Source organism: Toxotes jaculatrix, chromosome 22 (genome assembly GCF_017976425.1).
Source record: "Toxotes jaculatrix isolate fToxJac2 chromosome 22, fToxJac2.pri, whole genome shotgun sequence".
Taxonomy (NCBI): domain Eukaryota; kingdom Metazoa; phylum Chordata; class Actinopteri; family Toxotidae; genus Toxotes; species Toxotes jaculatrix.
Window position 1 is genome coordinate 4,475,513 of NC_054415.1, and position 14,015 is coordinate 4,489,527.

General features: G+C 42.1%; 1 protein-coding gene across 9 annotated transcripts in view; it reads left to right on the forward strand.

Moving 5' to 3' along the window:
* The first annotated feature begins 403 nt into the window (after nt 1–403).
* Nucleotides 404–14,015, forward strand: part of magi2a (membrane associated guanylate kinase, WW and PDZ domain containing 2a) — a 166,160-nt gene continuing 152,548 nt past the window's right edge. For all 9 annotated transcript variants that reach the window (XM_041029987.1, XM_041029988.1, XM_041029989.1 and 6 more), the window contains exon 1: nt 404–733. In XM_041029987.1, the coding sequence (XP_040885921.1) occupies nt 433–733 (301 nt within the window). In that variant the 5' untranslated portion in view covers nt 404–432. The remainder of the gene's footprint in view (nt 734–14,015) is intronic.

Sequence of the window (14,015 nt, forward strand, 5' to 3'; positions counted from 1 at the left end):
CATGCATTTGAACATCTTTTACTATTGTTGTTGTTGTTGTTGTTGTTATTGTTACTGTTATTATTATTTAAACTGTGGTGATAGTTGGTAAATAGCCTCCATGTTTTCTCTAACCAGCCAGTCTCTCTGTGTCGTGTAAATTCCCCCTAAACTCGGTTTCACTATTTCACTGGGTCGTTTTCGCACGATCGGAAACTGTCATTTCCGATTGTAGAGGCGACACTCGAAGGCATCACAAGTTGAGCAGCTCTCAGTTATTGCAGACTGATGATCCAGCTGCTGTGCGTGTGAGTGTGTGCGCTGACATGGATACAACTGGCGTTTACTATTGAAAGTGGACACATCGCAGTGTTACGGTGACACTGGGCGACTTCAGCGAGCGACAAAACTTCTTCCCCGGCCGCACTCATGTGATTTGCCCTTGTTTGAGCCATGTCCAAGAGCCTGAAGAAGAGGAAGAACCACTGGACTAACAAAGTCCATGAGAGTGTCCTTTGCAGGAATGAGGAGGGGGAGCTGGGGCTGGAGTTGAAGGGCGGCGCTGAGAATGGACAGTTCCCGGTTATCGGCGAGCTTCTCCCGGGCAGAGCGGTCTGCCACAGCGGTAAACTCTGCCCGGATGAACTCCTGCTGGAAGTCAATGATACCCCGGTGGCCGGACTCACCACCAGGGACGTCCATGCTGTGGTCAAACACAGCAAAGACCCCGTCCGACTCAAGTGTGTCAAACAAGGTGAGCCTCCTGAGCTTTTCGCACCAACTTTCCCGCATATCGCAGCTTTTCCTTTTTTTCCTCCCCTCCGGAACATTTTTTTGGAAACCCGTTAGGTTTTTGAGGCGCTTTTGTGTTTTGACAGCAGTGCCATTGTCTCTCATGCTCGATGCTGTGAGCAAGCCCCGTGAAGAAATTCAACTTTTTCTGGTGTTTATTGTTGTTGTAAATCTTCAGCGCTCAGAAACGAATATTATATAAACAGTCGTTTGTTGTTAAAAGGTGTTGTGGACATGCTTTGGTTGTGTTGGTAGGATCCTGTTGCTGTGTGTGTGTGTGTATTAGTGTAGTTTGGTTTTGAAGGGGGTGTGTTACATTTGAGGCAGTCAGAAAATACACATTCCAGCGTTACACACAATTCAAGTGCACATTCATCTAAAACATTGTTTGAATAGTTTCAGAGTTGCAGTCACTGTAATATTTCTAAATGCCACGCAGCCACCATAGGTCAAGATTACACAATATCCAATTGCCTATAATACCACTAACATAAACACTGGATTGGATTAGATGCTGGATTAAATGAGATTAGATTAGATTGTGCTTTATTGAAAACTCTCACTTTACTGTCACAAGAATCAAACAAACAAACAAAAAAAACAATACAACAAGTAAACATGCACTGCATTAATCAAAATAAAGAATCAGTGACAAATTTTAAATGTTTTGCATTCACATATTTAATCTGCCATTAAACTATAATCACTTAATCTGGTTTCAGATTCTTAAATTTGAACTTTTGTCAGATTTTCTTCTATGATTGAAAACTGTGTATTTCAGGGTTTGGGTCTGCAGGTCAGCCAAAACAAGGAGCTGTGAATATGTCAACTCTGGTTCATTTTTCTGTTTTCTGATTATTTATAGACCCAGTGATGAATTGAGAAAATAATCACCAGTGAAATAATTGTTAGTTGCAGTCATACAGTATGTTCTGTATGCAATGTGGCGCCTGCCCAAGTGAAGCAGCCTTGGGGGTACTTGAGGTTACATGTTTATTTTCTTTCTTGAGGAGGAGGAAAATTGCTTCACATTTGCAGTTTAACCTTTGACTCAAATAAGATATATATATATATATCTTATTTGAGTATATATATATATATAGTAAGGCAGGCTTTTAAGTATGCAATATTTATTATCCAATTTGTGCTACATTGAGTGGATTAAATTGGATTTGGAAAGAATATTGTATAAATATTAGAGCAAATCCCAGAGTCCCTATTTCAACATTATAGTGATGTCATGGGAAATGAAAAACACTGTAAAGTATGATAGGGTCACTGTTGAACGCCACGGGCACAGCAGAAGTCCCCTCTGGAATATTACGGGGAGGGGGGGGGGAGCACAGTGGATTGTTTAAGTGAGTGTTGTGGTTTCTTTATAGGCACATGAAGCCCGGATTGTTGTGTCCAAAGACTTAATGAGATGTATGAACTGCTACACAATGCAGTGCCTAGAACACCCATGTTGACATTTACATTTAAAAACAGCACATGTCCTGTAAATTTGCCTAACGTGCACTGACTCTAAACCCCGTCTAACTCTTGTCAACTTTGTCCACTGGATGTGAAGCTCTCATGTCACGGACACACTCGTCTGGCCGTCCGTGTCTTTGATCCTCGCAGCTAATGACACTGGGTGTCTCGCTTTGCGAGCTGAGAGGAGGATCTGCGGGGGCTCTCATTTTGGGGTGAAAAATCAGTAAGAGGCTTTGGATCAAAGTCTTAGCCCGTGTGTTTGTATGTGTGTGAGACGGTGTGTGTGTGCGATTCAGTGTTGCACCAGGGATTTATTCAAAAGGCAGCCAAGCCGATATCAAACTAATGTGTGACTTTTTTCATGAAACATTTATGTCCTCCAAAGCAATTGAAATTCTCCCACTGCTCCGCTCGTGTTTGCTTGATTGGCTGTTTATAGTGTCAGGTTGTCTTTGATGTGATTGATGTGTATATTAAGTAAATATTATGGAGGAAAAACATTTTTCTCAGTAAAATCCTGTGATTTCTTTCTATATACCCTTTCTATAAAGAGACTGTCCGGTGAAAAGCAAGTCCGTAGATTGACTGTGTAAGTAGCTGACTCGTGACTTGTGACTTGTACGTAATGACTCGTAGCTACGTTTTATTGTCAGGCGACCTCTAGCGGCTGCGGCCGTTGCTACAGGAGCGAAGGAGGAAGTCAGGTGAGGGTGGACAAAACACAAGACTTTCACGTAGGAGACCGCTGTTTGTTATCCATTTGAAATCAGTGGACAGTACTGTTTCTTTTGTCTGTGACCTCAACCCTGTATTTACTGTTGTAACCATGGCGACGAAGGCCCAGTATGCCCGCTGCTGCCGGGGCGCTATTTCAGGAGACACTATGGGACGCACCAGAGGGACGGGACAAACAACCTGTGTTGTTGTTTAGGTTGGAGGACTTGTTGTTATTGAAAGGAGAAAGAGTCAGAGTACAGTCCAGTATTATCACAGTGAGCCTGCGAGATGATGCACATCCACTTTCCCTGCTATCATTTACCGAAGCCTCTTAATAAAAACAAAAGTGAACAGCTTCCTAAATTGTTATTTATGCTATTTGTTGTTATTTATTTATGAGGCAGCTTTCCCCGCATGCTGTGGAACCACACAGTGCTTCTGAGAAGCTCTACCCAAAAGATCTGTAATGGTCCACGTGACAAAAAAGAAATCACATGCTGTGGGTGACTAGCAGACATGTAAACACCCAAAATTCCTGCTTGCTGGAAGAATATTTCGTGGCTGGGTGCTCTCGTGTTGTGGCTATTACTCAAGACTTCCTGTGATATTTCCAATAAAAGCTGTACACAGTATTGAAAAGAGTTTATTGTCAGACAGTGTTAAGTTTTAATTAACTTTTTCTGCCTGTTTTAATTCATTATTATCAGCAGGACAGATAAACTGAAAGAGAGAGAGACAGAGTCCAGTCCAGAGTCCAGAATAATGAATTTCCTCATCCTAGTGTACAGGGTGGAGTAGAAAAACGTGTGGCATGTATAGGACCAAATATAGTTCAAGAATGAAATAAAGATAACATAAAGATGACTCTGGTGATGTTTTCCACCTGGGTATGTTGTTGAAAAAACATTCCAGGAATTTGGGGTCTCCTTTTGCGTAACTGCCATTTTATCCTTTAACCACAGGAGCCGCTTCAGATAGACAAACAGCCAGCAATTACATTTTAAACCTTCTCCGATACTGAGTACCACACTGGATCAGCTACACTAAAATACAATGGTCATAAACTCTGCTTTATTTTTTGCTCCTTTAGCCACTGGTCACTGACCAGTTTTCGTGCCGTTTTCGGTCAATGTCCAAAGGCTGTTCATGGCCTTTTTGAATAATACATCAAGTTCTCCTTTGCAGTGATCTGCTGCTTCACTAATGTCACAACTCTAAAAGAGCTGTCACTTCCTCTCGGGATGTCTTGTTTGGTTTGCCAACTCTCATTATGGTTTTCTCAGCAATTAAAAATCCAGATCACAATTCACACTTTTTTTCCTGGTGAAGTGATCATGGATCCTGTTTATGCATTTCTGCACATCATGTCCTATGTACTGTAATGTAACTTTAATTTTTCATGTCATCTGAAATCACAGGGCACTGTCCCATTACGCAGTGTTAGGATTTTTATTGGTCTCTGAGGTGAGGAGTAGATTAGATTGCCACCAGCAATCATGGCTTCCCTGCAGGACATAATTAGGATCTCCACAAAACACTGGGTATATGAGAGAACAGAGGGCACAATTACATTCCCAGAGACACGGGGAATTCTCATTATGGATAATGTAAGGATGGAACTGAGACTACGTCCTGTGGCGACTGTGGCCCCTGTAGATTTGATTCCAGCAAAGGTCAAAGTATTCATTTTTAACCCTCTTAGGCTGCTGATGTACTTGCTTTTAAATACACCTTTGCATGATGGCATATGCTGCGTTTCTTCGTCCAGTGTTTTATCTTTTATCACGATCGTGAGGTATTTGTGAGGATTTACTGCTGGACGATGATGTGTTGGGTTGCAGCAAATATTGAGTCAGGTTCAACATTTTCATCAGACGACCCTGCATTGTTTTGGTGGAGCTCCTTGTGTTTGCAGCCCCATGGCAATGACTGAGCGTGCAGCTTTTTTTTTTCAGACAGGACTACCATCGGTCTGAATGTGGCCTAAGGCACGGATAGGGCACTGCATGAAATGAGACACCCTCATGTCTCTACAAAACCAGACTGGCATATAAAAAATGCAGCAGATCTCAGGAAACAGGTCAATAATAGGATTAAATCACGCGCCAATCCATGGGCAACAGCAGTCCGATTTTGTGATATGTCCGCTGAGTATTGAAAATATCAATATTATGTTTACGCTGGGCAAAATTAGACGTTCTCAAAAGGGAATCTGGTGGCAGCCGGGGATGATTCAACAGTTATCTGCCGCTGAGTGGATATTATTTACTCCTCCAGGTGTACACAAAGCACGCAGGATAGTGTGTGAACAATACCACTCACATCACAGCCACCTGTAAAATGCTGAGAGGCAAGTGCATCACAACTGTTACAAATCCATTTCCTTTTCACTTAGTGTTACCTTGGATAATCTGCATGAAGAGTAAAAATTCAAACGCTCTCTTTCTCTGTAATTCATAAATATTGCTGCCAATAAATTAGCTTCACATCATCTTCATCATATTCCCTGCTCCTTTCCCTCCATCTCTCTGTCTCTCTCACACACACACACACACTGTAATGCCCCAGTCCAGCTTCCTATTTCAGCTCCAGTGAAGGATTAATGCAGCCAGCTATGGAGGCTGTCACTGCATCTTTCACTGCCACTGTGGTGAGAAGCTCTTACCGGAGCTGTGCTCTTGTGCGGGCTGAGAAGCGTATGCTGATTGAGCCTCGCTGAGTGGTGTTGGGTGCAGGTAAGAGCAGACATTTCCAGGTCAGCCGAAGGCAATCAGTGTGCTCGCCGGGTGCCCACTTAGCGTTAGCTGGTGTTGGGGAAAGTCATTACAGCAGCCTGAGCACGAGCAATGGCAGCGAGCATGCCAGCACTTCTCTGGTTATAAGAGGTTGCTTCTCTCTCACAGCATGGCTCTAGAGACGGCCTGTCTTTGGTCCAGAGTGAAGAATCTCAGTTATCGGATGGATCGCCGTCAAATTGGTAGAAACATTAATTGTTCCCAGAGGAGTATCACCTCAGAGTCTGTTTAATAGCTGCTCTGGAGCGTGCATTAATATCCCATCATCGTCATCAGCAAATGGAGTTTGCCGGTTGTCATGGAAATGTTCAAATTTTCTTTTCTTTTGTTTTTTTTAAAAATCCATAACAAGTTTTTCATGGCCGTGTCCAAACCCAGTGCGTTACGGTTACCTGGTACAGAGTGTGCCTTTGTTATTCTCTACAGCTGCTTGCCTCTTGCTCACTAACAAAACACTTCTGGTGAGTCATTTGCTAAGTGGTGAGGATATTTCTGCAAAGAATGGAGAGGTTGCTGCACACTGGAATCAGAGCTCCCTTGTAAGATTTAGACAGGCTTTGTTGTTGACATTTCAACAGAACCTGGTCCTTCTCTAGTGTTTGCCTGAGGATTTGGTCATAATGTGGCCAATAAATCCTAAATCTATATCTAATAGAGGAGCTGTGATATCTCTCTGTTTTGTTTATATTACTCTGATCTTTGAATACAGCTTTTGTCTAACAGGTTTTTTTTTTTTTTTTTAGATATGCACCCAACAGTCTTTGCCATTTAAATAGGATTTATGTGCACCAACACAAATATTTTGATTTCATCGAGGGCCATTTGGATTGAAAGATGATTTATTACTTTAGAATCTCAGCATTTCACATCCCTTTGTCTCTTTTCTGTTTTCTTTTTACAAAAGCCTGAACTCTACTCTGACCCCATGCGCTGTATAATGATGTCTCACGTCCTCTTTGAGCATTCTGTGCTAATAGTGCTCATGCGATGGCTGAATCACTGTCTTGTGAACTGCATGCTGTGTTGCTGGAAGCTCTGTGCTAGAGCAAATATGTTGGATGAAGCAATTCGTGCTCCATCAGCTGGTGTCAGCTGAAAACCGAAGGTGAGGCTCAGCCACATTGGACCCGGAGATCAAACCATGTTGCAGACAGGAAGCTGCAGCATAAAAACCGTCACAACAGGGAAACAATTCATAAAACAACACCACACATGCTCTTCAGTACAGCTCAGGGGAAAAGCAGTGTGTTATGACACCATCAAGTCAATGGCGCGTGCCAGAGTAATGGAATGACTGATGTGAGCGATGATGAGTTTGGACTGGTCACTAGTCTGCTGGGGGTTTGAAAGATGGGACGGGGCGATCCCTGAGAAGTTGTGTTGAGTCAGACACACACTGTTGCGTGGGAGTGCGGTAATGATTCTCAGTGCAGTCAGACTCATCTGTCTTCTTGTCAGGGTCCCATTGAGAGTGTTAAGTTGCACCAGCAAGTGCAACTCAGAAAGTGTGATACAGACACACACGCACGCATTAAGAACAGCTATCCTCCTGTGTGTTTGTGTGTGCATGTGTGTGTGTGTGCACGTGTAAATGAGAGCGTCCCTGGGGCCCTAGCACCACTTACCACATGCTGTCCACTCATGCTTGACAGGGGTTTGGTGGAGAGAACCTGTTGTCGTTGCTTCTGTTACACGGTCTGACTGCCAGTCTCACCTCTGGGGACAGGTAATGATAAGGCACACACACACAGATGCACACAAACACACACACTCACAAGCACACACATAAGCTCATTCACTCATACATATAACTGCCTTCCTCTCCTTGTCAACATCAGCCATCTGTTGTGGCAAGTGAAAGTATTTCAAAGCCGGAGAAACAGAGAGGCTGCAAACTTTTGTGCTTGTGTGTGGGTGTGCACTGTACATGTGTGGTGTATATGTGTGGCGACGTGTAAGTCCGAACATGGACACCAGACTGAGCTGTGTGTGTTTGTGCCTGAATGTATCAGGGAATCAGTGTCTTTATGGGCAATAATGCTCTATTTTTCTCTGTGAAAGGTGAAAGAAGGTGGAATAAATCTTTTCCATTATCTAAGGTCTGTAAATGAATGGTGTCTGGAGCATAAAGAAACTAAGAATAGAGAGAGGCCCTTTACCTTTTCATTATAATAAATTATAGATGAATGAGAGGCAGTGTGTACTTCCAGTGCTTGTTTCTGTTGCTCTCTGTCTCACAAAGTGGCTAAATCTAATCCTCTCTTACGTCTGTGTCCTTTGTGTGTCTGCGCAGGTTTATCTAAGTTAATGTGCACTGTGTCATTCAGGTTGTTCCTGTGTGTGGGTAAAGAAGCAGCTGCTTTGTTAGTCAGCTGTTTCGGTTCTTTTCAAAAAAGCTTGTGCAGCTTTTCTGAATCGAAAACAGCATGTAATACACAAGCACAATGCGTGTAACCTGTCGTACTTTCTACACACACTTGATTATTATTAATTGTGTGTTAATGTAAGAACTCCTTCCCCTCACAGCAATTAAATCTAAATTTACTTGCAGCTGGATTTGGGACTGTAGCTGACAGTTGCTTTCACTGTCAATTTATCTATCGTTATGTTTTTGATTAAATATTTATTTTGTCCTGAAGAAAATTGAATTTGTTCAAATAGCTATTAGAATGATTATCAGTCAGAAAACCTCAACCTGAAGGTGCTGAGTATATAAAGATGTCAAACAGGAAAATCCAAACATCAGACAAGCTGTAACCAGAAAAAGTAAAGCTGAAACAGTCGTTTAATCAATCAGTCCACTGACAGAAAAGGCAGCAGTTTTGATGATGTGATATGCGAGCTAACAAAACTATGAGGCTGAACTTAGGCACGGCAGTTTCCTTGCCGACTGTGACAATGCTAACGTACTGATGTTTGGCAGGTGTAATTTTGCTGTCTTAGTTTAGCGTGTTAGCATGCATGGACCAAACACAAAGGTGCTGGTTGTTTGACTTCATGATGGCGCTTGATGAAAAGTCAGAGGATTCACCACAGTTATTCGAATTCAGCCCGAGGACAACATAAATATTATTCACTGAATTTCATGGCAATCCATCCAATGCATGCTGAGATATTTCAGTGTGGATCAGCGTGATGGACTGACTGACACTGCCCTGCAGGGTGGATAACTGTTAGTTACAGTCATTTTACTTAAAAATGACCATAAATCAATAATGGCACAAATCAGTTTTTTTTTTTTTGTTGTTGTTGTTTGAAAAATCAGCTCTTTGATGAATTGTTTGAGCACAAGGCAGATCCTGTGGTTATGAACAAGCCCTAACATTTTGTTGTATGAAAATCTCTCCAGATGGCTCAACATATTTCAACGAGGGAAGATTAAACTTCTCATTCTCGTTTAAAAGGATGCGTAATACTTGCACAACAAACAGAAGGAAGCCTGTTTACCTGTGCAGATGTGGGGGGAGAGAGCGCGCACTGTAAATGTACACAGTTTTACTCTGAGTGACACCAGCGACGTGTTTTACAGGAATCCTCATTTGTCATAAACTGTCTCCTCGTGATGTTGGTTGTCAAGTTTCAATGACACCTCTTTTGTCCCAAAGATAAAGCGATGCTTCTGATCTTTGCAACAAATCAACTCTGTCACCTTTAGTGGAGTTTTATTTTTCTTGCGTGTGGAGCGGTCTTGTTTTCAGCCTCCTTGGGGCCTCTTCTTTATCAAAAACCAATCAAACTCACAAAGAGGAATACTGTAAACCCAGCAGCCCCGTAGGCACATGATTAACCAAAAGTAAACATCGGATTGTGGTTATGAAGTTATGATGAATCACAAAGTGGCTGTGGGCTGCTGTTGTGCAACCTGCAAAATCTTATAGGTCCAACCCCTGGATACCATAAGATTTTGTAGGGGGAGATATTGTACAACTTCATATTTCACTTTGGGCAAAGTTAATATTTCTACACCCTCAAACTGCCGGTGGTATGAATATAAATGAGATCTAAATGGGATATTTTGGAGCGAAGGCACTGGGGAGGGTGAAATTGTCTGACCTGCCCACAGAAAGACGGGAATATTAAGCAAACTCCTCAGCCCACACTAGTTGTTGCTGATTCACCAAAAGGGAGAACAATCAATACAGAGCGATTAAAGCCTTTGTGCGAGCCGCGGCGGTTGGTGTGTCCTTCCCTGCCTGTCTCTTGGCAAGGATCAAATAGTCTTGTCTTCTTATTCCACATGGACGAGTGTGTGTATGAAAGGGAGCGGTTGCATTTGTGTCCATCGCGGTGTGTGTTTTTCTGAGCGGATCAGGTTGGGGGCCGTGATGGATTTTTTAACGGCTAGTGGTGGTGTTGCTACAAGTGGTGGACAATGGTGAGCGACAAAAAGACTCACAAAACACGCTGCTTCCATGTCACCTGGTTGTCCCGAAAAAAGGAAACCCATCTATTTTTATGATAGTTAAGGATGAAGAGTGGAAGCAGCGTGTGGCTCCGCGTAAAACCTCAAAGAACCTGTGAAACATATTCCCCAAACTGTTCAACTAGTCCTTTAAGTTGTCCAGAAAAACCAGCGATGACATTAAGGCAGTCTTATGTAAACAGCTGAATATCTCTATACCGAATATCTGGCTGATTACACTGACTGACTGTAGTGTGCGTATACTGTTCGAAGCAAGAACTGCAGCCCAGAACTGACAGAGCAGCAGTTTCTGACAAGATAAAGAGTCTGCAATAACACTGTAAACCAGACATTGATTTACCGTCTCCAGTATGGATCCTACAAGGAACGATGAGACACATTATTAGCATGTCCATTCAATAAAACCTTCCACTGCCTCTGTGTTGCAACAGTCTACGCACTGACCACATCTGTCTCATATTCAGCTCTAAGACACTGAGGACTCGTATGTCCTTTAGAGCGGTAATTGTCTGTGGATGTTTTTTTGGGATTCCTGTCAAATCTACAGTAGCCTTTAGCTTCCCCTCAGCAAGCTACCTCCACCCACCCCACTCTGTTAGTTTTGCCTGCAGCGAGGTCACCTCCAACTGCTTTAAGCCAACTCACACCGACACTCCTGGGAGGTTTTTTACATATGCAGCACTGTCTCTCGCTTTTCTTTCCTCTCGCTTTTTCCCCTGTCTCCGTCCTTCCCATTCACACACACTCACACATTTCATCCCGTTCTCCGATGGGAACTGAGAGAGGCACGTTTCAATAGGTTCGGGAGATGAAGGGGCTGACTGCGCAGCTCGGCCTGTCTCTCCCTGCGCTCTCAGACATTATTCATGCCTTCCTAACCGTCGGCGAGAGAGCAGGGGACCTTCTGAAAGACTGGCTGGCCATGACAGAGAGAGAGAGAGAGAGAGAGAGAGAGAGAGAGAGAGAGAGAGACACACCTGATGCTCAGTAGATGCAGGCAAAGGAAGGAGGGAAGGAAAGAGTTGACTCTGTTTGTCGCACTATTCTGGTTTTAATTCGATTGATAACCATGGCAGTCCTGTTCTCTGTGTTATCTCTCAGTCCATCATCTTATGCTTCCTTTAACACAAGATCTTGTAATAGATTTTTTTTGTTTAATATTTTCTTTCTTTTCAGTTATACATTATTTAAAGTAAAATTAGATTTCATTCCACTGGATGTGGTTGTTATTAAAATGACAATTTTTTTCTGAATTGACAAAGGATACATTAATAAGATTAGCTGTTTGACAAATGAGGCGTAGTTTTATGTGCTAAAAAAAAATAAGATTAAATAGTGAAAATTGAATTGTTTGCTTTTTCTCCCCGCCACAGAAAGTTGAAATGAGATTAAGTTGTCACCTCGGTCTCATTGTCTCTTAACAAGACAAGTTGAGAGGAAGCCAAAAGTTATTTTTATAAATGGTTTTTGAGCACATTTACTCCGCCGTCTCTGTGCCATTATTGCAACAAATGATTTTATGTTCCATGAGTAACCACAACACTTAAATATATCACAAGAGAAGAAATTAGTTTTAATTTGATTCAACTTTCAATTCAGTGTCAAATTGACTGATTCTCAGATGAATGAGAAATATATAAACAGAGTAAATTACATATTTTTTCTGTAATGACTGCCTTTTTTAATGATGCAGATCTGAAATCCAATTTAATTTGAAACTGTTTATCAAAAGCAACAATAAGCGAAACGGGTAGAAGTTAAAGTGTGGAATGAATAAATGGCTCCACCTTTTTGGCCTTTATAGCCACACTTATAATCCACTACAAATTCTCAAAGATTGGTCACATGACCTTCATTAAACATACAAAACATGTAAGTGATTTAGACAACATCCTGCTAGGATACGATTAAATCCTACATATTGTATGTTTCTGTATAAGCAGATACTTTGCATTAGACCCGATCTGTTCGTTAATTGATTCTTTTTTTTTTTTTTTTTATGGAAAGACGACAGTGCTTTGTGACTTGGCACAGACTCAGTGAGACTGTCTTTTATTCTTTGGCAAGCAGTTGGACGACTAATCTTTCAAATGTGTCACACTCTCACAGTTGTCAGACCCTTTATTCTGAATCTAATCTAAACCCAGTTGCTCGGCTCTTTTGACATTTGTGTCTTGGCTGAAATGACATATTTACGACTACAAAAGTGTCACGGGTCGCTGTTGCGTCAAGGATGACAGTGTGAAGGATTAATACAGTGTTACTGGATTGTTCATCGCCGTGCTAAATGTGCTCACCACCTCTTTCACAATCCAAGCCAACAGGCATGGAGGAAATGGAGGAAGGACTATGAACAAATAAATATAATGGCACTGACTCAGTCTTGATTGTAATGGCAGCGTTTGTGCCCAAGAGGCTACAGGATCAATAGTGTCATCACCATCATCATCATCCCTCTGTCTTTCTGCTTGTTATTGTCGAGGTATAAATACACAGGATGGTGTGAGGTAGTATGTTTTATCGAGAATACGTTTTCTAGACCATCGATCGACCAATCTGGCCACTTTGATCATGCTCCATTTGAGCGCAGGTGTGGCTGTTTGGATATCTCAGACTTCCAAGTCAGTTCAGATGAATCAAAGCTAAATTCAGTACTGAAACAATCAGTTTTAGTACATTCCAGCTTCTCACAGGTGAGAATCTGCTTCATTATATTTGGGTTTTTGGACTTTTTGGGCAAAACAAGCAGTTTGAATAAATCACCTGAAAGTGGAATTAACACATTTTTAACATTTGACTATTTATTAGTCAATGGTAAGAAATAAACAACAGATTAGTTCCTAATACATATAACTGTTAGTTATGTTGGCTCTAGTTATTAAAATAAAGTCATTACTCAGATGGTTCAGTTCATGGAAGTTTTAGCTTAAGTAAGTGCATCTTCGATCTTCGTGGTATTGAATAGTAAAGATGGACGTCTCTAAATACAAAGCCTTATGCTCCAGTTGTTTTTTTTTTTTTTTTTTAAGGAGTTGGAGGTTAAAATCGATCTCTTGTTTTAGATGGCTGTCTTGGTTGTCTTGATGTTAGAGTATAATGTAGAAGAATCTTTGGGCTGTTGGCCATACTGTGGCCAAGCGCTGTTCTAAATAACCCATGGCTCTTGGCTGTTATTTTCTCCCCTGCGCTTGGTTTCTTTAAACATTGATTTTATGCTTCAGGAGCTTCTTGCAAGCTGAAAATATGTTGTCCAGAATTGCCCTCTTTGACTTTACCCTCCCAGTGCAGTTGAGTCTGACATTCTGAGCTCAGTCTTTGTAGTAGAAAGCATAACTTAGACTCAACTGTTGAATTAAAGCTCATCCTGCTCAGAGCTACTGCAAGATCTGCATTCAGTCTAGATTTCTGCTGAATTTTAAGAACTCCTATCTCTACATTTTATGCCAGGGAAGAGGGAAGAGTGCATTTGCGGCTAGAGATGAAGAGGCTGGAGAATGTAGAGCAGACAGATACACACTTTCCCCACAAGTTCTCGTTGCCTTGGGGCAGCAGAGCCATGCTGTGCCGCTTTTTGAACCACAGGGAGGTACGAAGGGGACCAGGCAGCCGTCTGGCATCACATCGTCCTCCTCTCTTCCATGAGTCTCTACAGAATTGCTGTTATTCACCACAAGGTATGCAGTAATTAGACTGAGGGCAGGGGAGTGTGTGGCCTCTCTCCCTCCCTTCCCAGCGCAACATCCTTTAAGAAGTGGGGCGGCAAGTGTTGCCTGACTTCCTCCAACAATTAACAAAAACTGCCCTGGTTCTTCACTCCTTTCACTCCTGCCCTG